We start from the raw sequence: 25,970 nt of genomic DNA, 5'->3' as shown, positions 1-25,970 counted from the left end.
ATGTAACAATGTACTGTAAATATAACTGCAAGCAATGAATATGCAATACAACATCTGTGCAAATCCAAGAAAACAGATGCACAAATCAATTAATAAGCACCATAGCTGCATGAGCATTTAGCTATTATTATTTAAGGGTGAATGTAGCCCTTTAACTTACCTTTTTGCTCGACGATGTAAACTCAGCCTTTTCAAATTCTGCAACTTGCTCTAGTAGCTCCCTTAAAAAATATCAAATTAAAAGTTAATGTTTATCCAAACCCACCTTTACCAGTCTAAAGGTTACAGCCCCTAACGTGGCATCAGTAGGAATAAGGCCATAAAAAAACACATATGGAAAACCATTAGATTGTGCATCATACCCACAAACTGGAAGCTAATTCAGAATCTAAGTAATAGGTACATATATATCAAAAACAATTGATTATTTCACACCAATAAAAATAATACAAATTTAATTTTGAATGTCTATATTTAAAACAAATATGTGATGATTATTAAAATCGTTGATTGCACAAACTATTCTGACTTGGTCCAAGAGCATAAATACTTTTAGAAACATTATCCAAAATCTGAAAGCCCTAGAGCACATCTGATCATCTGTCTAGATGACAGCTTTGACTGCCCTGAAAAAAAAATTGGTATTTAATAAATCTTGATGCATTTGTATCTACAAGCCCACACTCATAAGAGATTTTAAAGCTGCTATCATACATGAGGAGACATGTTTGTAGATACTAATCCAAAAAAAATGCTTTTTTAAAATATTCAGACCACAAATGATACCACAAAATGGACAAAACCTAACTGTTCTGTGAGGTTCCATTTTCATTTTATGAGGATTTCATTTTACTTACAAGATCTACTTAGAAATAATGTTGCCATGTCCACTTAAGATATTACTCCAGAGTAAGACTGTTGCTACAATATGCCAGTGAGAATAACAACTATTCTATAACAGAAAATCAATCTCCCACATTACTCAAAAATTAACAAGCTGGTATGTTTGTTACTCCTGTTACTTTTTTAGCATTATAGTTTGCAGTATTTGAGTTACCTAAGCTTAAACATTAAAAAGGGGAAACTAATGTAAACCAAATACTGGGCTTCAATGCCATCAAAACCAAAAGCTTTTCAACGCTTTCAGTTTAGCTTGTTTTTGTATGGCACTCTTCACTAAGTGCATGCAAAGTTGTTCTAAAATAAGATCAAATTTTACCATATAATATATCAGCCAAATCAACCAAAAGTATAATAAATAATCAAAAGACAGGATATTTGATAATTTATACCTAATCTATAAAGATGAATGTTTGTTTATGGGAGTGTTTGTCCAGTATGCATATCCACACTGTTAAATCTGTTTCTGCCAGATTTGGCTCAGATTCCCCATTTGCTCAAGTAAAGACTGTAGGTCATGATTCATTCCAAAATTTAGTCGGTGCCCCCACCCAAGGCAGCACCAATTACCCAACTTCAGCACCAATAACCCTTCATCAGCACCAATTACCCTTCTTGCATTTGTCCAGTATGCAAATCCATACTTGTGAACTGATCTCCTCCAAATTCCCAATACATTCTTAAACACATTAAAGCTCCATGAAGCAATGTTATTGGCAGAAGGTGTCAGACCTTTACACTGATACAGATACGTGATCAATCTTAAGTATTGTAATACGTGATTTTTTTTTTAAAATCAGCTCTCACTTTAAAGAAGCAAAGGCAGAAAAATAACTTTTAGAAAACTGATGAAGGCCAGTAAATATGAAATTAATGTCATCCAAATTACATACTTCAGAGCAACCACAGAAATGTCTACCTCCTCCGTTTGAAGACTATGAATAATTTTGCAACATGGACAGGCTCTGGTTCCTGCAACCCTGAAGTGATTTAAAAACTGATGCACAGATGAAACAAAACTAGACTGTAATATTCTTTGAAAAGGATCAATTACTTAAGTCAATGTCTCTATATCTAGACAAGGTGAGCAGTTATCTGAGAACTGGACTCACTTTTCTTAAACACAGGAATCTGTGTCAATTACCATCCATTTAAAGCATTGGCCTTATTTCTTTCAAGTCTATTAACTAAACATTACTAAATTCTGATAGCTCAGGAAACTATTCAATATACATTTTACTTAAGATATATTTTTTTGGAATAGTATCTGCACAGCTGGCTTTAAAACTGAAACTGCGTGAGTATATAGGCTAAACTGTAGGGGTTATTTTTAGCATGCCAAAGTAACGTCTGTGGTTAAAAGGATGCTTTTTCACAACATGCACTGCACCACAAAAAGGTGCCTCTATCTTAAAATACTTCATGGACTTTATGCCACAGGTGTAATCTCCCTGCATGCAGGAAGAAACTGTCAAAAGAGACATTGCCCAACATCTTAGTAATATAGTAAGCACATAGTAATTTGAATGGTTAATACATTCAATTAATTTTTTTAAAATGTCATAAAAATTAATTCACTTAATTTCAGAAATAATAATAATATACACAATTATATAATGTTAATTTTTCACTACTATGTAAATATGGTCTTGAGAACTATTTTCAGATCACTGTCTAAACAGCTTGGTATGGTTACAATGCTTTTTTTCCCATCATCCAGGAAACAAAAGACAACTGGTCATGCAACTGATCACAACCATATGTGGGATGAAATAAGGGTGATGAAACACAGATAAAGAATCAAACAGTAACAAAATCTGATTAAACTGAAACCCATCCAAATACATTTTGCATTTAGAATTGTTCTAAGTCAAGCAGCAAAAGGGCAACAAAAAGCAGGTATGTTAACTTCAGGCAAGCCTTAAAAGGCACCAAAGAAGATAATTTAGTAAGTGCAGGATGATATCCTGGATAACCTAAAAGAATATTTAGATAGACATATGTGCCATACCACAGGTAGAACTTCATGGACGCTTATGTTTTGTTATTTTTGAATGCTGAATTTTTATTTTAAAATGTAAAACTCTTATTTTAAAGATGAGGGACGTTAAGACTGGCTAATTAAATGGGTGATCCTCAACATGGCATTTACTATTTATTAAGATGATAAGTTATTGCAACAGAAAATATGCCATTACTGCTTTTAATACAATGTTGAAATATGCAATGAAAATACATGTGTATCATGCATGCCATATCATAGTCCTATAAAACTGTATTATATTACAAACAAACACATAAATCAATAGAATTGTGCTAGCCATCAAAAATCACTATAGACTTGTTAAATCTTTCATAGCCAACACCATGCTCTGTCTCACACACTATGTGAAGTATGCAATAGAAGTAGTAGCAGTACTGTCACCTGTACAGAGAACAGTGAAATTAAAACCAATAAGCAAAAAGTCACCACTGTATACAGAAAATTAGTTGGCTCGCTCACATCAACTATTATTCCTACTTCTCATCTCTACTTTTCTTTCGAAGGTGTTGTATCTATATCCCAAAATTGGCTATTTTCGTTTTTCTAAAAATCACTTTCTAAAATCACTTAAGTGAGCATGAAGTGATACTGAATGTTTTATAGCTGATGGGATAAAGAATACATGAAATTACACAAAACTGAATTACAGTATGGACAACACCAGATATCTGACACCTTCTTGTTGAGCCTTGATAGTTGCAAAGATTGTACTATAATTGTTTCTAAACACCATTCTTTCCTCATCAGAATTGATAATAAAGTACGCTGTTATGCTTTTATCACCTTTCAGTGGAAAAGCTCTAAATTCATTTTAATGGTCATCCAGTGCAAATAAGTTTCTGAATACTAATTCTACGGTGTTATGCTCATTTTGTACATAAATACAAAATTTTCTTAAATCAGTTAACAAAATTTTAATTGAACATACTATTGTTATTATATTTTAGACATTTTTTGCTAGAGTCCTAGTGCAACCTTTTTACAAATCTACATAAGGCCGAAAAAAACTGATCATTCCAGAAAATCTGTAATATCAACACACAACAAAACATATTAAAAAGAAGTATTGTATGTAGAAATGGGTCACAATTAATTCACCCAAACTAATTTTAAAATGATTGCAAATTATATTACAAGAATAGTGCCATTGAGAGACATTGGGGTTTTTATGGCCAACTATAAACCAACAGAAAATCTTTTACTTCGCCGACAATTTAAATCTTACATAAGGCATGAGAATAAAATAAAAACTAAACCTGAATTTACATTGTACTGACCAATGCTTCAAAGAGTAAAATGTTTAAATTATCACAAATGGACTGCTTTTTGGAATGCACAGAGTGTATTATTGTGAATAGGATGAAAACTTGGTAAGCTGCTTTTTAAAAATAGAAGACTTGGGGGCTGAGGTTGCAAGATATGCAGAAGAAGCCTGCAAGTAAAACATGGGTGAAGGAACCTGAAGTAGAAGAAACAGTTAATCACAGGAAAAAACAATGACCAAACCTACACAACACTAGTCAGGGCAATTACAATAAAATCACCAGAGAAGAATAATGTGCCAATTAAACACTCCTAGAGCCTAATACAGAAGGGGAAGATGCCACAAGTATAGTTAGTTTCCTTTTATAAATGCCCAAGGCCTGTAAATAGTAATTCATTACCTACCTTACCTCTCGTGTTAATATTAACTAGGATTCCTTTAAATATTATAAATGACATAAGAAGGAAGAGCATTATTACATATTTTTCTAAATAAGTAACATAAAAACAAATTATAAAACATTTATGCAATTTTTTCCATATATTTCTCTTTATGCTTAAAGTCTTAAACATATATTTTACCAATTACAAAAAAAGATAGTTTTTAGTTATTATATATATATATATCCTTGTAAATAATAAATATTTGATCATTTGATTACTACAAAACTACCATCTTTATTCTTAAATGGTTTGGTTTAACACATTTAAAGATATGTTTTTATAATAGTGTGGTGTGCGTAACTAATAGTTAAAGATAATGATCGATGTCAGGAGTCTTTAAAGTACGGGCCATGGGCTATATCTAGTCCGCGATATGATTTTATCCAGCCCGTAGAAGAATTGTGCGGAAATGCGCCAATTGGACTAATATTCCCATAAAAAAAAACACAGCGTGTTGATAGATTTCAAATGCAATAATTAAAATTGTGTTCGAAATATATTGATATTCCATATAATGTTAATATTATTATTATTCAAAACTTTATTTAATACTGAATCGTAAAACTGTATACTTTGCGGTATTTCTTCGTATTTGTTCGGCCATGATTGACAGTGCAGGTAGCTCTGGTGCTGTGACTAATCTTTAAAGTGAACTTGGAAATTCATTACTAGTCATTACGGTTAATTGTCCATAAGAACACTTGCATTGGTGCAGTGTAATACTCAATTTGTAATTGCATAAATTTATATTTAAAGGTGCGTATTCACTTATTCACATATTTGCTTGTACAGAGTTCTTGTGATTTTATAATTTCAAAATTATTTATAAATTTATTCTTTTAGAGTTTTAACATGGATGGGAAAAAGAAAAGTTGTTCATGAATATCGTGTGTTTAATGAAGAATGGGGTGTAAAATACTTCTTCATACAATTGAAGTCAAAGGATCAAGCCGTATGTCTCATTTGTAAAGACTATGTTGCAGTGTTGAAAGAATACAATATACGCATGCCTCCACTATGAAATAAAACATGCTTCAAAGTTTTCACAATTTAAAGAAAAGTAGCGTTCAGATAAATTTGAATTATTATGTCTTTGTCTGAGTTCTCAGCCAGACTTATTTACAAAAGCAAACTCAGAAAATGATTGGTAAGCTACATAGTTGCTTATGTTTTGGCTAAAAGAGGAAAACCATTCATCGATGGCAATATCATCAAAGAATGTATGATGGAAGCAGTGGCTGAGTTATGCCTAGATAAACTTGATCTTTTTAAAATGATGTCTTGTGCCAAATACTATTGCTCGTCCGGTCGAAAATATGGGAAATAGCATTATCCAGCAAGTTGTAGGCAAAGCACAATGTTTTAGTCAGTATATCCGCTGAATTAACTGATGTTTGTAATACCTCGCAACTCATAGTATTTTTTCGTGGCGTCAACAATGAACTTAATGTCAAACAGGAATTAGCGTCACTTCACAGCATGCATGGCACTACAACAGGAGAGGATATCTTCAAAGAAATTCAAAAAACACTAATAGAATATAATTTGGACTGGAATCGTCTGCAGTGTGTGACAGTTGATGGAGGAAAAAACATGTCTGGTATAAAGATTTGGTTGGACAAATCACAAAAGCTTGTGAGAATGCAGGAATATCAAAACCAATATTTCTTCACTGTGTTATCCACCAACAATCACTTTGTGGAAAATACATTGATATGAGCTGTGTATCAAAACCTGTTATTTCTATGGTAAATTTCATTCGCTCTCATTAAACTTAATCATCGCCAGTTTTGGTCTTTTCTCAAGGAATGTGATTCCGAGTATGCTGATTTGACATATTACGCTGCAGTTTGATGGCTTAGCTGTGGAAAGGTTCTTTTACATTTCTTTCATCTCAGGAATGAAATTGATATATTTCTTACTGAGAAAAACCATTATGAACTACTTTTATCAGATACAGAGTGGCTTTGGAAATTGGCATTTTTTGCAGATTTGGTGAACCACATGAACAATTTAAATTTAAAGTTGCAGGGTGAAAATAACTTAATTTGTGATTTATTAACTCATATCAAGGCATTCAGAGAAAAGTTGATACTTCTGGAAGGCCATGTGAAAGATTGTAACTTTGCTCATATGCCATAATGTGCAAAATTGCATAAAAAGGGTGAAGTGGAATTTCCTTTCTCGTTCACAAATTTAGTTATTTCAGATCTTAAACAACATTTTCAGAAGTGATTTGCTGATTTAGATGCCAATGCTAGGGAAATTAGATTGCTTCAAAATCCATTTGACTATGATCTTGCTGATGTCCCAAGTCAAATTCAAATGGAAATTATTGAACTTCAGGCAAATGAACATATTAAACATAAATACAAGGATGGAAACTTGATCGATTTTTATACATTTTTGAACTCTGAGCTGTTTCCAAATTTGAAGAAATTTGCTTGTAAATTTATCTCCATTTTTGGGACAACGTATCTTTTTGCGAACAAACTTTTTCACAACTTAAATATATCAAGTCAAAATACAGGTCAAATTTACAACATTTGAAGTTGTAATTAGCGTTCCAAAATTTGAAGCTCATTTTAAAAAGATTTTAAAAAACGCAAAAACAGTTCCATCATTCACATTAATGGTTATATTATAATTTGTGTTGAAAATATGAGAATTTGAATGAATGATAATTTAATCTCACATACTCTGTAATTAGTTTATAAAAATTTCTGATTTCAATAAAACTCATATCTAAAGTCATTGATCTTTTTTTTTTTTTACTACAGCCCACTGAAAAGTGCTGAAGTGCCCATTGTGTTTGGAAGTTTGGAGAACCCTGATCAAAGCCATAATTCATTATCATTAACAATCTCAAATTGCAGCACATTAACACTTGCATATTGTTGTCTGTATGGGTTCATGAGGATCAATCGGTCACAACATTAAAATACAATTTAACGATAAGCCTGAATGGCATCTAAATAATTTAGTCAGGTTTATTCCTATAAAACTTTTTCCTACCATTACTCCGACATTATTTTCACCAAATAAAATTGAACTTTTTTACTATTACACATTTTCTTATATTGCCTTTTTGCAAAATGCCTGTGGATATCCCAAGTTCTACTTTATTTTTGATTATGCAATACTACTATTGAGAGGATTACAACAATTCTGTGGTTATGTTTAGATGAAGTTATTGTATTAGTGTAGAAAAATATAAATATGGGTGAAAGTATCAGATGAAAATTGTACTCAGATACTGTTACTTATTTCATATTGCCTGTTTTTTTCCCCAGTTTTTGTTGTTTTCTACATATACATTATAATTCCCACACCTGTTTTCCAGTTCAGAGATGTCGGACTGCAATTTTAAATAAAATTTCTCAGCCTGAGAGAAGAGTTGGCGCAGAAGTAGTACATTAGTATGAGCTGTGTTGATTAGTTCAGACTCAACCTCTCCATGGACAACAACTTGTAGGCCATCAAGCATCTCAGAAACTTCATCAACTGTAAAGGTGTCTTCTACCAGTCTAAAATATAAAAGAAAAAGCAAAATATGAGTCAGGTCAGATCAAGTTGGTGAGCATGCACCAGTACAGGAGTTCAGTCTTCATCTCAGGTCACTGGATAGGGTCCATGTCTTGCAACCACACAACAAAACAGGAAGCATCAGGATTCTAAAGACTTTTTGGAAAGATTTTGTGAACGCTACACACCCCTTTTCCAGTTGCCTCATGACCCCCTTGCTCTCCCAATCCATCTACTAACTTCATAGGAAGAGTCACCAGAGGAGTGAATGTCACTGCTAAGGTAAGTAAACCTCTTGACGTGGTCGACACTCTCTACACAAATAGACACACTGCTGATGGCTATGCCCAAGAGATCATTAAAGATCTGGATCTTGAACTTCAGACTCCTCGAGCACTCTCTCAAGAGCCCCAACCAGAGCCTCCATTGACTCTGAGAAGATCACAGCATTGTCAGCAAAGTCAAGATCAGTGAATCTTTCTTCATCAACAGATGCCCCACAGCCTCTGGACCCCATGACCCTGCCAAACAATCAGTCCATTCAAACACTGAACAGGGTAGGAGCAAGAAAACACCCCTGACAAACCCCAAAATCAAATGGGAAAAATGCAGAGGTTCTGCCCCCACTCTCCTCAGCACTCACAGTAACAGTCTACAGGCTGGCCATGATATTCAGCAACTTGGGGGGATACCAGAAAGTTTCAGAAGCCCTGCAGCCATCCTTTTCAGTTCCCAGTACAAACCGGAGTTACCATTAAGCCATGCACTGCGACTCCTCTCGATAATATCATGGGTGCCCTGAGAGATGAAAAACCTACTTCTGGGAATACCAGCAACACCAACACAACCCTAAGCAACTTTCAGGGTCTTGCAATGGAAGGTCTTCCACATTAACTTAGGATCGGCAGTCACACCCAAGTCTGCAAGTTCCTCACATAAACTATGTGCAAACTCATTAGAAACAGTCTGATCTTGGAGTCTGGCCAAGTCCAGCTTCATTCTCCTCATAGGTGGTTGCCTTCAAGACCTAAACTGGATCTGCAGAGAAGCTACAACAAGTCTGTGGTCAGAATTCATCAACTGGGCACTTTTGTAGACCCTGCAGTACTATAGGAGCCTCCAGCGTCTGCCCAAGAGGATGTGATCAATCTCCTTCACCGCACCACCAGTATTGGAGTACCAAGTCCAACGATGTGTCTCATAGTGCTGGAACCAGGATCCAGCGATCTACAGTACCTGACCTTTACTTTTACCACCATCGTAAGACCCACGGGGACTGATGCAATCCTCATGGCCAGCCGTGTCAGTGCCATTGATCACACTGAAGTCATCCAAGACCAGAGAATGAATAAGTTACAGCCCAGTGTAACATAAATTAACAAAAAATGTTATCAATACTTCAAAATAGGTTGTCATTTAAAATAAAAATCAATCTAAATATACAGATAAATTTAAGCATTTTGATACAAAGATACCTGACAGCATCTATTAGTATTTAATATTTATATTCATTTTATGACTTTTATCTTTAAATGAGCACTTTTAGTATATTTCTGAAGAGGGATAAATACTAGAACTGTTTGTAACTTCAAATATAAGACATTTAAACCCCTTACATCACAGCACTCCAAAGCAGATTGTAACTTGCATTTTTAAACTCATGTGCTCTCATGGATTATTTTTACTCCATTTTACACATACTTTAATGACAATTTGATGATTCATTTTTCAAAAGATATCAAATTTTCTGTAGCGTTTCATTCTATGTACTGTCAGAAATTGTTGTTTAATTAATGAGTTCCTGTATTTCTGAACATACGTAATCCAGCTCAGGGTTGAAGAGGGGTCAGAATGTATTCCAGTAACTTCAAGATCACAGTTGTTTAATTAAGTAAAACCAAACTACAAGATAACATGCAGATAAAAAGGATGTAAGTAAACAAACACTAAAAATTCACATTGTGATTTTGTGGGTCTGCATATCTCTTCTAATCAACTCCTGCACTGCTCTTCAATCCCTTCCCTCCATCACTTGCAATCAAATTCAAAAGCTAAGGAAGAGCTACAACCCAAGATGGAATAAAATTAATCTGTCAATCTCGATTGTAGTTTATGAATTTCAATACGATTTACATGTAGTTTCAAAAATACAACTTGTTTCTCTTGAACACCTTACTTACCAGCAAGCTGGTTTGAAGGGAATTTACCTTAGACAAAAATAATATTGTAAGTATTTTTAAAAAATGCTATCTACAGTTATGTGTTTTGTAAGGAGCCACAGAAGGAACATAGTAGTTTTTATTTATCTTTTTCAATAAAAAATAATCTTGTGTGCACTAGATACTTGTACTTTCACATGAGAACCAGATATTATCGCTTGAGCCTATATACCATTTCCTGTTAACAGAACATACTGGCAGTTATATATTTCTATACCAATAGATACTAATGAGTTTATAAATGTATACATTCAAATTCAGGTCCCTGGATCTGCAATGCAGCAGGACTATCCACTGTACTACGGTGTTGTAACATGTAATTACATAAGAGTCACACATATTCCACATTTTTAGTGCATGTGACATCTGATAAATCTTTCCATACAAATCTCTTTTGTACACAACTATTTTATTTTATAAATTCTAATTAGCAAGAAAAAAAAAAACAAACAGATAACAATACAGCAGAACTGGCACCCTGTCCAGGGATTGCCTTTCTGCCTTGTGCGTGGTGATTGCTAGGGTAGGCTCTAGCTTCCCTGCAACCCAGCTAAGGATAAGTGGTTTTGGAAAATGGATGATGACAAAACAGTTAACCCTTGATTTCTTAGAATAAATATGCATTTAGTAGGTTCTTATAGTTAATAATACTATAATATTTACTAATGTCAAATGTGGCAGAGACATAATTGTTGTCTGAAATTTCTTGATTTGTATTAAATTAAAAATGACTTAACTTTCTGTTTCATACTACAGGATCAACTTTAAATTGTGATATTCATGCTTTTTGCACCTCCCATATAATAATGAAATATTTTTGTTTTTCTTATATTTTTTCATTTTTGCTTTTAGAATTATAAACACAAATAATTTGCTGTGTTAATTTATTTCTAAACGTCATAAACCTTCCTGATATTAATATATATCATTCAGCTAAGATATGTTTGCACAATTATGGAAAAAACAGTTAACAATTTTCATTCAGCATAAATCAAATTAAAATATACTATATATAGAGGAAGTATGACAGCAGACATGGTAAATAGATAAAAAAAAGTAATAAAAGTGTTTGATTAAAACACAAACCCCGAATAATGTATGCTTTTCCAAATACTAATAATATTCTTGCTTACATATCTGTGATTCAATGGGATAGGCTTCAACATCTTGTCCTTACCAAGTGGAAAATTAGGTTCAGAAAATGGATGAAGGTTTTCTTTGGCCTTTATCAGAAAAAAAAAACTTGAAACTTTTGAAAGCAATAAAAATCAAGGTATAATATAAATTAATTTGTAAGGAATAAAAAAGTGTAAAAAGACTTGCAATGACTTTTTTTATTTTAAAAAAAGGAACTATTTTAAACAGCTTTATAAAACTAGAGTGCAGTAAATAAACAGTCCACATGTAAAATAAAATAACCTCCACTAATTCTTACCTCAAAATAAAGGCTGCAGCTGAAAAAAGTCAGGGCAGTTGAACTTGAATTTCAAGTCAGGATTGCCAGTACAAACTCTTATTCTACATTTCAAGTGAATGCATGTAAGAAGAATTTACATATACTCTGCATTATTATTTAAATAGCAGCCCTTATTTGGGAAAATCCATGAAATAAACTTGGGCTCACATACCCTTATTCACACTACCCTTCTCTTTCAACTAAAACAGCTGCATATATGGTGAGGTAGCTGAGAGAAATCTGGGAAAAGGTTACTATAATAGTTTTATCATTCATGTATGTTTCACAATTTTCATTATTCAACCACAGTATATGGCACCCATTTATTCCACTCATGATCAAAACTGATGTAGACAAAAGCTAATCAGATTTGAGACCATGAAACAAACATACACAGTGCTGCCTTTTATCTCTGAGTATTCCTGCACATACTGTATATGCTTTAATGTTTTACAATAATATATCTATAGTGTCCTATTCACCCTTTTCAGGTAAGAATAAGTATTGGGACAATATGTCTTTTCACTGTAATCTTCTCGTTGTTTATTTGTTTTTTTTATTGAGATGTTAATCGAAACCTTTTGAGGCCATGCAGACCAGTAATTTGCTTTTAAGTATTTCTGACTTCAGCCTCCATTTCAGCAATTTAAATGTGGTAGCAACTGATAAACGGACTCCTTCAGGCTTTCCAATTAATTTCTTGATTTTGTATTATTGTCTGGTGTAATAAAGAGATTTCAATATGAGTGAGGATAAATTTTATACATAACAAGACAAGATGTTTTCATACACTTCTAAAGTCACTCTAATGCTACAAAAATTAGTTTAATCATTAATGAATTTAAATGAATCAAGGACTTAAGACTCCAAAGCATAGCTAAGCAATAACACAATTTCCACCATACTTCCCAATATAAGGTCATCTACTTTGGATGTGTTATACATTTTGGATTTTGTTTCATTTGTGATTGTCTTTTTTTCAGCTTTTTGTAGGGGGTAACTGCAGCAATGGGTTTAAAAGACTCTGATTTTTCACTTCTTGCTTTGGTTTTGGCACTTAACTTTCTTGATCTCTCAGTTCTGACCCTTTACCTGTCTTCAGTGTATTCTCCTTGTTACCCTTTTAAAATGTGCTGGCTTACTGACATAACATGATGCCTGCTCTTTGTTCCTTTCCCCACACTATCAATATTACAACAATAGGATGTAGCTTTACATTTGCTCATCTGTAAATAATACTGTTTACCACAACTCTTCTGGCACATATCTGCACTGTTTTCATTTTTTGTTGCTGATATGTTTGCATCTTAAAGTGTAGCTTTTATCAGTGTGTTATTAAAATCTGCTGTGCACAGCAGTCTGTGACACTATCAGCCTTGTAATATGGAGGTTGTTGACTTCACTGACATTTGGTTTAGAGTTTTTCTTCAGAACTCTAAATTATTGTTCTGTCTACTACAGTAGGGTTTTTTGATGACCTGATCATTGACGATTGTTAATATAACATTGAATTATTTATTTTTCAAGATACTACATTTTTTCTAAGCTCAGTTAATGTGCCATACAGGAATTCTAAATTAATTTCAATATTTTGTTTCTGCATCCAAATTGCTTACATTTTTCCCCCAGAACTATTTTCTGATGTCATTCTGGTTTATGCCTTACAGCTTCAAAGGGGAGATCCAACCATTAATTTTCAAGTCTACGTAATTCAAGTCATGGTCACGGAGGGTTTGGAACTATCTAGTAAGAACTGGACACAAGATATGAACCATTCCTAGATAGGGTGCCACTCTTTTGCAGGGCAGACACATAATCTCTCCAACCAGGTGTACTTAAAAAGTGAAGGCTAAATCCAATAATATACTCATATGTGTCTAACCACCACAACATGAGACATCTCTTAGCTGCTTATCAAATAGTTATGTATACCTGGACGTTTTCTTGAATTATTTGTTCAGGTGTCAGAGGTTTGGAATTGTATTCATATTATAAATGGGGTGTAGCTGATCATGAAAAATGTAATATTAGGGGAAAAAGTCATAATCAGAAGACCTTGACTGTGAATCTGTAATTCTTGGAACAAACAAAACTATGTTTTTATTACACAAAGTCTTCAGTTTAATTTTTACACAACATTTTAACAACACATTAATGTAGCCCTTTACTCTTAAATAAATGACAATCACAATACATATGTATTGATGTTACAGCAACAGGGAGCATTCTTTAGACATAAACACTCAGTACAATGATGTTATTATAACTTAAGAACATAAACAATTAAACACACTGAATTTCAAAATGCTCCACAGTTCAAGAAACTAGAAGAAAATAACTTCAGAAAATGACAGGTTGGGGAAAAACAAAAAGAGGCATATCTCTCTATTATAATAAATCTTGGGTTGAGACATGATCTTCTTGGAAAGACACTTTGACGTCCCGCGAGACAAGGCAGTGAGACAAAAGGACAGCTGCGCTACAGGCTTTTGAATGATTGGCGCGCAACACGATAAGCAGAACACGCAGCTCGGCGGCAGCAGAAGCAGCAAGCCAGCAGCTGATTCAGAAAGACACTTTGACATCCCACGAGAGACACTTTAACATCCCGCGAGACAAGGCAGTGAGACAAAAGGACAGCTGCTGTACAGGCTTTTAAATGATCGACGCGCAAAACAACAAGCAGAAGACGCAGCTCGGTAGCAGCAGCAGCAATAAGCCAGCAGATGACCCAACCGCATCTCCTTGGCGTGCATTCAGTCATCCCTTCACAACGCAAGTGAAAGAGATGTGAAGTGGCAGGCGCATAGTGCGCCCCGGGGTAGGGGAAGGGGGTAGGCGAGCGAAGCAAGCAGGGGGCAAAGCCCCCTAGTCTTTAAACATTTAAAAAAGGAGAGCTAAGCAGCTGCCTCGCAGTTAGGAGACCCGGGTTCACTTCCCGGGTCCTCCCTGCCTGGAGTTTGCATGTTCTTCCTGTGTCTACGTGGGTTTCCTCCGGGCGCTCCGATTTCCTCCCACAGTCCAAAGACATGCCGGTTAGGTGGATTGGCAATTTTAAATTGGCCCTAGTGTGTGCTTGGTGTGTGGGTGTGTTTGTGTGTGTCCTGTGCTGGGTTAGCACCCTGCCCAGGATTGGTTCCTGCCTTGTGCCCTGTGTTGGCTGGGACTGGCTCCAGCAGACCCCTGTGACCCTGTGTTCGGATTCAGCGGGTTGGAAAATAGATGGATGGATGGATGGATACATAGAAGTAAGGGATGACTGGGGAAGAATACAAAAAGGCAAGAAAGTACAGTAAACTAAAAACAAAACCCTATATTGTAAATGGGCCTACTTTGGCAATGTGGTGTCCCTTTCCAGTTAGGCAACCCCTACTCAGAAAGAAGATGTAGCATGCTACATAACGTTTTCAGCTGAAATGAGAAATTCTCAATTAAAGAGTGCAGAAACACAGCAACAAATCAAAAGTTTGCTATCAAATACTCACTGCACACTACAGAAGCACAGCATGCTATAGACTTCTCAGAACAAAGCTTGCATACTAATACTGTTGGGGAACATAGTGATTATTATCTAGAACGATAGGCACACTGCAGGGGTAGAGAAAATGTATAAGTAAAAGCCAGCATACAAGCTTCAAACATGTTTTACTGGAAAACAACAGAAACACTAATTTATAAAATATTTAAGAGAGTTACATAATAAATATTACTGAGAATGTTTTAAATATAGTATACAATAAAGATTGAACATTAACTAAAATTTGTAATTCAGAGCAGAAATATAAATTAATATATGGAATTTTGAAAAGCAGACTGAATGGTCCTCACCACATATTAAATTTTGGCTAGGATAGAGAGGCTGAGTTGTTGCTCACAGAACATATGAATTCAAAACACGATGACACCCCCTACAGGCTTCTTTGCTGCAACACAGCTTTAAGTGCAAAAGTCAGTATTTCTGGTTTAACAGAATTAGTGACTAGTAGCACGTGTGGCAAGCAGAATAATCTATGTTTTATTTCAAAATTAAATCAATGATTGTCATTACAGTTTATTATTCAATCCTTTCTGCAAACAGATGGCAGGACTGTATCTTAATTTTAACCATTTTTAATTTTACTTAATTTCCTTTTTAGAGTATTTTATTGATAAGTAAACAATGTTGCAGTTGAAGACCAAATCTATAAATTTACTTTATCAGTTTTGGCAAGTTTTCAAACAACTGTATATATTGGATTATAAAAAACCTGTATTTAATTTTAACAGTGTTATAAAAATTAGTTTGGTGGGTAAATTTATATATTGTAAAGCACAATTCTTGCTTGTCAAGTTTAGCACATTGAAAAAACAAAATGGTAAATGCTGTATGTGTTATCAGTCAGTACTTTGACACCTCCTTTAGCAGTAAATATAGCTTCCACAAATTCATTGAAACCTTTTTAAAACCTGTCAATTCTAGCTCTGGTCGCTGAGCCTATCAAGAATCTGTATGTTAACATTTGGGCACATATCTTCAACACAAAGGGCTTATTTTTCTTGATAACTTGATTTCTTCACCAACGGGTCATTTAAGGCTTTTTATTTCTGATCTTTTAAATCATATTAATACTTATTCTATATTAGAACTGAAACTGCTGTTAAATCATCAATGAAGGCACTGATAAAGGAGGCATGTCACTAAGCATGTAGGACTTACTACAAGAGACGCTCATATTCATCACCACTCAGCAAAACTGTGCTAAATTAACTCTTATAGTAGGAAAAGTAACCCTTAAAAAGTGTATATATGTAAATATTGGACCCATATAGTGTATACTGTTAAAGTATATACACAGTAAAGATAATTTGGGTCAGGACCAGTGCTGGAACACATTTCAATTTTAACCTGCTCTAGTAGAATGCCAGACAGAGAAACAGGAAAGAATTATGAATAATTCAAGGACTAAAAGGGTAATGGAAGGAGAGTGGGGAATCCACAATAAAACCTCATACATTCCCCACCTCTGTAACTTCTGGCAGCAGGAAGTTTGCTATCGAGGGTCCTGCAGGGTGGTCTGGTCCTTTTGTTAAAGATGGGGGAGCAGTCTGGCTGGCATATCTGTGGCCACCAGAGAGAATTCTGGGCAGACAATTACAGGGGATTTGTAAGGCTGTGCCTGACCCAGAAGTGCTTCAGAGGAGTTGTGCTTGTGTTTCTCAAGAGTCTCAGAGTAGGAAGTTCTAATTGGCTCAGACATCTCAGTGTGCAATATTTTTTCTCTATATTTTTCGTTTCTTTTTATTTGATTTATATTTTCTATTTCAAATTTTCATTCACAATGAAAATGGCAAATAAGTATAAATGCACCAGACCAGAAACAATGAAATCCAGCTCAGTGAAGCCCTAGTACTGGAGTCTTTACATCATATTTCTGAGGCCTAGAAACAGGCTCAAAAATACAGTGTCTGTATATTTCCAACTATACATGTTCCCGGCCTCCATGGAACACACTATGACCCTCCAGTTATGAGAACAGTACTATAAACTATTTGTTTTATGATTGCACAGAGGATTGATATATTTGCAAACACATGTAAACTAAAAGCTAAATCCCACAATAAAAAATATATGTTAATTTAGAAACAGTGTAAAGGGAGGAAAGTAGCAAAACAAAGTCATGTAGATGAATGATGAAGGGTTCAATAAAAATTACAGTGTTTCAGTTTTGGCAACATATGAGGAATACATTTAGAAATGAGTTTTGCTTTGTCAGCAGATTTTGTTTTCTGCTCAATATAGAATTTTAGGTAAAATGACGATTTGGTACACATTGGTTTGAAAAAATTGCTACTACTATGAAATTATACATTTTTAGTAAATTTCAGTATCAAAATGTTTTTCAAGAAATTTTCTAAGTGCAAAACTGACTCTCTGTGTAAATGCTGCCAGGCTATATGAATATCGTTAAGACTGTTTAGAGTACTTCAGTTATCACATGAACATTTTTGTCTCTAGAAATCTTTGAAAACTATTAACATAACCGAAAAATAAAAGTAAAACTGTACTGTTGGCAAAATATAAGTATCATTTATTAAACAAAGATGCTTAGTAAAATTCTGCAATGAAAGTCTGATATTTGTGCTATGGACTCCTCTTCACATCTCAAATAACCAGAGAGCATCTATAATTCAAAAGAATCACTAAATAAATTTTAACTTTGATATATTGATTTATGGTTCATAACAGATTTGAGAAATAGAATGTGGCACATGCTAGCACATGTGGAGTTTCTCCATTTTCTGATGCAAGGTGAAATGTGTAGCCACATGTCCTATCATTTCTTGACATAGTAAATTCGTCATTAGATATGGGAGTCTTCCCAGAGTGTCTTAAGACTGCTGTAGTTAAACCCCTACTTAAGAAACATAATCATGACCCCTCGGCTCTTGAAAATTTTAGACCCATCTCTAACCTGCCTTTCTTAAGTAAAGTTCTGGAGAAGGCAGTCATTATGCAGTTAAATGACCACCTCAATAAACATGCTATTCTTGATAAATTTCAGTCGGGTTTTAGAACAAATCACAGCACAAAAACGGCACTCGTTAAAGTAGTAAATGATTTGCGAGTAAATGCAGACAGAGGCCATTTATCTGTTCTCATCCTCTTAGATCTGACTGCTGCATTTGACACCATTGATCATAATATTCTTAGAAATCGCCTTAGTCAATGGGTGGGCCTCTCTGGCAGTGTCTTAAATTGGTTTGAATCCTACCTGACAGGGAGAAAATTCTTTGTGAGTTGTGGTAATTACAACTCAAAGACACATGCTATCCTATATGGTGTTCCACAATGCTCTATCCTGGGTCCGCCACTCTTCTCAATCTACATGCTTCCATTCAGTCAGATTATCTCAGGGAACAACGTGAGCTACCACAGCTATGCTGATGACACACAGCTGTACTTATCAATAGCACCAGATGACTCCGATTCTCTTGATTCACTAACAGAATGTCTGACTAGTATCTCAGAATGGATGAATAGTAACTTTCTCAAGTTAAATAAAGAGAAAACTGAAATCTTAGTGATTGGCAATAATGGATACAATGAGGCTGTTAGAAATAAACTGGATACATTAGGATTAAAAGTCAAGACGGAGGTAAAAAGCTTAGGGGTAATTGTTGACTGAAATCTGAATTTTAAATTACATATTAATCAGATCACTAGGACAGCATTTTTTCACTTAAGAAACATAGCTAAAGTTAGACCTCTTATATTACTGAAAGATGCTGAGAAATTAGTTAATGCATTTTGTTTTCAGTCAACTAGATTACTGTAACGCACTCTTCTCAGGACTACCCAAAAAAGACATTAATCGTTTGCAACGAGTGCAGAATGCAGCTGCTAGTATCCTAACTAGGAAAAGAAAATCCCAGCACATTTCTCCAGTTTTGATGTCACTACACTGGTTACCTGTGTCTTTCAGAATTGACTTTAAAATTATGCTTATGGTTTATAAAGCCTTAAATAATCTCACCCCATCTTATATATCGGAATGTCTGACACCTTATATTCCAAATCGTAACCTCAGATCCTCAAATGAGTATCTCCTTAGAATTCCAAGAACAAAACTTAAAAGAAGTGGTGAGGCGGCCTTCTGCTGCTATGCACCTAAAATCTGGAATAGCCTGCCAATAGGAATTCACCAGGCTGATACAGTAGAGCACGTTAAATCACTGTTGAAAACACATTACTTTAACATGGCCTTATCATAACTTCACTTTAACTTAATCCTGATACGCTGTATGTTCAATTCATCATAATAACTATTCATGGTGGCTCTAAAATCCGTACTGACCCCTACTCTCTCTTCTGTTTCTTTTTCCGGTTTCTTTGTGGTGGCGGCCTGCCACACCACCACCTACTCAAAGCATCATGATGCTCCAACAATGATGGATGGATCAAAAGCCAGAAGTCTACGTGACCATCATTATCAAGTCCTTCCGTGAGAACCCTAAATCCAAAGAGGACTGTTTCATTTATGTTAGGTAGAATTCCCAGAGGGGACTGAGCAGTCTAATGGTCTGGAAACCCTACAGATTTTATTTTTTTCTGTTCACCCTGGCCATCGGACCTTACTCTTATTCTATGTTAATTAAAGTTGACTTATTTTATTTTTCTTACTGTGTCTTTTATTTTTCTATTTTTCATTATGTAAAGCACTTTGAGCTACTTTTTGTATGAAAATGTGCTATATAAATAAATGTTGTTGTTGTTATTAAGACCAGGACCAGTACTTACTGAGGGGTTCGAAATTACTTCCAGGAATTGTATTAACAGTCTGACTAGGATAAGAATTTATCCTACATCACAGTAGGACATAAGAAGTATTTATGAAGTAAATATAAATATATATATATACTGCTCAAAAGAATTAAAGGAACACTTTTTAATCAGAGTATAGCATAAAGTCAATGAAACTTATGGGATATTAATCTGGTCGGTTAAGTAGCAGAGGGGGTTGTTAATCAGTTTCAGCTGCTGTGGTGTTAATGAAATTAACAACAGATGCACTAGAGGGGAAACAATGAGATGACCCCCAAAACAGGAATGGTTTAACAGGTGGAGGCCACTGACATTTTTCCCTCCTCATCTTTTCTGACTGTTTCTTCACTAGTTTTGCATTTGGCTACAGTCAGTGTCACTACTGGTAGCATGAGGCGATACCTGGACCCTACAGAGGTTGCACAGGTAGTCCAACTTCTCCAGGATGGCACATCAATACGTGTCATTGCCAGAAGGTTTGCTGTGTCTCCCTGCACAGCCTCAAGGGCATGGAGGAGATTCTAGGAGACAAGCAGTTACTCTAGGAGAGCTGGAGAGGGCCATAGAAGGTCCATAAACCATCAGCAGGACCAGTATCTGCTCCTTTGGGCAAATAGGAACAGGATGAGCACTGCCAGAGCCCTACAAAATGACCTCCATCAGGCCACTGGTGTGAATGTCTCTGACCAAACAACCAGAAAGACTTCATGAGGGTGACCCAAGGGCCCCATGTCCTCTAATGGGCCCTGAGCTCACTGCCCAGCAGCATGCAGCTCGATTGGCATTCGCCATAGAATACCAGAATTGGCAGATGCACCACATACCAGAATTGGCAGATGCACCACTGGTGCCCTGTGCTTTTTACAGATGAGAGCAGGTTCACCCTGAGCACGTGACAGAAGTGAAAGGGTCTGGAGAAGCCATGGAGAACATTATGCTGCCTGTAACATCATTCAGCATGAGCAGTTTGGTGGTGGGATGGACATCCATCCATCCATCTTCCAACCCTCTGAATCCGAACACAGGGTCATGGGCGTCTGCTGGAGCCAATCCCAGCGAACACAGGGCACAAGGCAGGAACCAATACCAGGCAGGGTGCCAACCCACCGCAGGACACACACAAACACATACTAGGGCCAATTTAGAATCGCCAATCCACCTAATCTGCATCTCTTTGGACTGTGGGAGGAAACCCACGCAGACACGGGGAGAACATGCAAACTCCACACATGGAGGACCCGGGAAGCGAACCCAGGTCTCCTAACTGCGAGGCAGCAGCGCTACCACTGCGCCACCGTGCCGCCCAGCGAGTGGCGAAACAAAGCACGGTGTAAATCTAAAGTTTAAATTAAGTTCATAGACAGGCTGCCGCTGGCGTTTGTAATTTAGTGCCTGCCCATATAAGGGCGTCCGTCAGCGCAATCCAATAGAAACACTGCCGCTAAATATTCACGGGTGAAGGACTGTGCTTATGCAGACGAAGATGAGATGGTCAGGGTGGTGTTTGGCACAAACTCAGCGAAACTGCGAGAGAAACTTTTAAGTGCCGGGTCTTAGCTAACGTTAAATACGGCCGTTGACATAGCACGACATGGAACTAGCACAGCTGGGAAACTTCGATGCATGTACACCGAGTGGCTCACGTGAACTGACGCAGTGCACAGACAAAAAGCAACAGTTCCAAAGAGTGCTGAACAAAAACCGAATTACACAATTGAGAAGGCAGCAAAAAAATATGAAACGTCTGATACATACAAGCATATTCATAAGTGCAGCTACTGCGGAAACAAAGCAAAAAAGTCAATGTCCCGCTAAAGGAAGACAGTGTAAAAAAAACCTGTGCATGCAGTGTGTCAGGTCTCAGATAAAGAAGAAGACGAACTGTTTATTGATGCAGTAAGAAACGAATCGATGAATTAAACCTGTTATCTTTACAACGATTGACAAACACGGAATGTAACTTGAACACAACACATCCTACAAATACAAACCTGATTGAAAGAAATAATGATAATCAAATCCTTGATGACAGCAACACTCAATAACACTCACAAAACAATTACTGTATATTGGCAATCATGTTACGTTATTTTTAAAATATTCCCTTTTCTTTTTCATAACTTCTTGTGTGTGTGTGTATATATATATATGTGTATATATGTATATATATATGTCTATATTTGTATATGTGTATATATATATGTATGTTATGTATATGTATATATACACACACACACAGTGGAACCTCGGTTTACGAGTAACTTGGTTTACAAGTGTTTTGCAAGACGAGCAAAAATTTTTAATCAATTTTGACTTGATAAACGAGCGATGTCTTGCAATACGAGTAGTATGGATACACTTTGTCTGGTGAGCGTTATGTGATCACAACTGAGCTGATGGTTCTTCTCTCTCTCCTTATCTCGCTCGCTCAGCGCGTCTCTCTCTCTCTCTCTTCTTATCTATCTCGCTCGCCCGCCCAGCGCGTCTCAATCCTCTCTCTCTCTCTCTCTGGCAATCTCTCCTATTCTCCGTCTGAGTCTGTGTGCCTCACTCATTTAGTCAACATCTGTTTACTACAGCATTGTGACTGTGTGTGTGTGCGCTGTGAAATGCGAATCCCCATCTTGCTCCCCAAAACACAAAGCTGAGTCTCAGTACTTTAACACCAGCTTTATTCAGCTTGAAACAGCAACAGCGCTGTTATTTATTGTACCGGGATCTTTATAATGTTCCCTGTATGACCCATTGATGACAGGCGCTTATAGCATGTCTGCGATCTTTTTGGATGCGCTTATACGGCGAACTGCTACAGTGCTGGGAGACTGCGATTGCTTTGGGACGCTCTTCCGCGTGTTGTCCCGTTGGGTGGAATCCCACATGAGTTTAGAAACTCACACCAGCCATGATTCTTTATAAAGGTAAAGTGCAGGTTAATTTGTATTATGTATTTTACTTTATATTTTGTATTAATCATTTTATATGAATAGTTTTGGGTTGTGGAACGAATCATCTGAGTTTCCATTATTTCTTATGGGGAAATTCGCTTTGATATACGAGTGCTTTGGATTGCGAGCACGTTTCCGGAACGAATTATGCTCGCAAACCAAGGTTTCACTGTGTATATATATATAATGTGTATATATATGTTTATATGTGTGTGTGTTCGTATATATATATATATATATATATATATATATATATATATATATATATATATATAGGTATATATATATATGCCAGCAACACTCATAACAGTGACAAAACAATTACATTGACAGTCATGTTAACGTTATTTTCAAAATGTTTCCTTTTCTTTTTCATTACTTCTTTAACACACTACTTCTCGCCAAGCACGGTATTTTGCTATATATATATATATATATATATATATATATATATAGATATAGATATAGATATATAGATATACATATATACAGATAGATATAGATAGATATATATATATATATATATATATATAGATAGATAGATAGATAGATAGATAGTAGGGCTGGGCAAAAAATCGATTTCATCGATTTATCGATTTTGTAGTTTAAAGCGATTTTTATTTTGCAAACTCAAGTTTTTTGCCACAATAGTTTTTTCGGACTTTTCCGCGTTTCGTCCTTGTTGGTTACCATAGCGCGATATGAGCCAGCCCCCGCCCCGCCTAACACAGTCAAAACAACATGGCAGCGTGTAGCAGAGAACTACTTCCAAAGAAAGGCACAGGTAATTCCGTAATTTGGAACTGGTTTGGTTTTGATGCAGCAGACGAAACACAGAAGAAGCCTTGCTGCAAAATATGTTTCAAGGCTGTTGCTACTGGAAGCAGCAGTACAACAAATCTTTTCCAGCACCTGAGGAATAAACATCCCGAAGAATGGGAGAAGTGCAGCCGACTCCGTGAGCTTAAAACGGCTCCTCTAGCACACCTGCTAAAAGCAAACTACACTTCCAGAGAGCTTTACAAACTGTGTACCTTATGATAAGAACGGAGCGGATGGAAAGCGATTACAGAGGCGATCACGTTTTATATTGCCACAGACATGCTGCCAAGTTATTCTGTCGAAAAGCGAGGCTTTAATCACATGCTGAAAGTATTAGATGCGAGGTACGTTGTCCCCAGTCGCAAGTATTTCGCCGAAGTAGCGCTGCCTCACATGTACAATACAACTCAGGAAAAGATCCGCAGTGAGCTGGAGGAGATGCAGTTTTACTCAGCCACAACGGACCTGTGGTCCAGCCGGACGATGCAGCCATATCTGAGTCTGACGGTTCACTACATCAACACTAGTTGGACTCTGCGCAGCATCTGCCTTCAGACAGCGTATTTACCCGACAACCACACTGGTGACATAATTGCCCATGGCTTAAAAGACGCTTTCAGCTCCTGGGGACTTTCGGAGGAACGACTCGTCTGCATAACAACTGATAGTGGCACCAACATCATAAAAGCCCTTAAGGACAACAACTGGCCCAGCTTGCAGTGTTTTGGCCACAGACTCACAACGCTATAGGTAAGAGTTGGTGTAAGAATAAATAGGTGCACATACTTGCACATTGTAAAGTACTGTTTGCTTATAATTTAATAGCCAGAACATGGTATATATTTCAACTGGTTTACACACATAGACTGGGTTACATAAATAAACCTGACTTTTCCTTAATCTGCATTCATTATACATTATGTATTAAACTGTGTTACAGCTATTAAAATTGTGATAAAAGTACAAAACAATTTTGAAAACTCACATAATCAAATATATAGTTTAAGCTTGGAGTGACAAAAAATACACTAAATATCTTTTCACATTTATGACAGAGAATGGTGTGAAGGATCCAAGGATCGATCGGGCCATAGGGGTCTGCAAAAAAGCTGTATCAGCCTTCTCCTCCAGCTGGAAAAAAAGGCGAGACATGACAGAGGTGCAGGCTGAGCTTGGACTTCCCCAGCATCTTTTGATCTCAGAATCCCCAACACGTTGGGGGTCTCGTCAAAAGATGATTGAGTGCTTTCTTGAGCAAGAGAAGGCAATAACTCGTGTCCTGGGTGCGGACAAGAAAATGCGTCATCTTGTTCCCACGTGGCAAGATTTGGAAGTATTAGAAGCCACCAACAAAGCAGTAAAACCTCTCCAGGACTTCACTGATGCACTGTCAGGGGAATCATATGTCAGTGTGTCATGCATCAAACCAGTGCTGCATTTGTTTAAAACAAGTCTCCTCCTGCCAGAGGAGGAAGATTTGGAGCTAACAAAAACAATCAAAGCTAACATCATGCGTTACCTCGAAAGTAAATACTGTGATTTGGAGAAAGAGGAACTTTTGGACATGGCCACACTTTTAGACCCGAGGTTCCGTACAACCTACATTGATGCAAGCAAACTGGAAGTTGTCAAAAAAAGAGCGGTGTCTGAGATCTCTGTTCTCTGCAACTCTACCACAGAGGAAGCTGGTCCCTCAGCTGTTCAAGAGAACACCCCACCAAAAAAGAAAATGACTCTGGGTGCCTTCTTTAAAAACAGTGCACCATCCACCACGCCACACCCACAATCTGAGAAAACAAAAATTGAGACTGAGCTTGCAACGTATTTCCTTATTCCAGACATAGAGCCAGACACAGATCCTCTTGAATGGTGGAAGCTGCATCAGCCCAACTTTCCAAGGCTAAGTTTACTGGCTAAAAATATCTTTCTATTCCAGCCACTAGTGCCCCTCTGAGAGGGTATTTAGTGTGGGTGGGGGAATAGTTACCTGCAACCGGGCCTGCCTTAAGCCAGAGGTTGTGGACAGGCTCATCTTTCTTGCAAAAAATGT

General features: G+C 36.4%; 1 protein-coding gene across 2 annotated transcripts in view; it reads right to left on the bottom strand.

The window, feature by feature from the left end:
* lztfl1 (leucine zipper transcription factor-like 1) overlaps window positions 1-25,970 on the bottom strand; it is an 80,172-nt gene that overhangs the window by 49,009 nt on the left and 5,193 nt on the right. For both annotated transcript variants that reach the window (XM_039753469.1, XM_039753468.1), the window contains exons 3-4: window positions 7,984-8,178; window positions 161-221 (exon numbers count right to left, since the gene is read on the bottom strand). In XM_039753469.1, the coding sequence (XP_039609403.1) occupies window positions 161-221; window positions 7,984-8,178 (256 nt within the window). The remainder of the gene's footprint in view (window positions 1-160; window positions 222-7,983; window positions 8,179-25,970) is intronic.

The sequence above is a fragment of the Polypterus senegalus genome, chromosome 5 (assembly GCF_016835505.1).
Source record: "Polypterus senegalus isolate Bchr_013 chromosome 5, ASM1683550v1, whole genome shotgun sequence".
Lineage (NCBI taxonomy): Eukaryota > Metazoa > Chordata > Cladistia > Polypteriformes > Polypteridae > Polypterus > Polypterus senegalus.
Note: the sequence above shows the minus strand (reverse complement) of the source record. Positions and strands in the feature narration are given on the sequence as shown.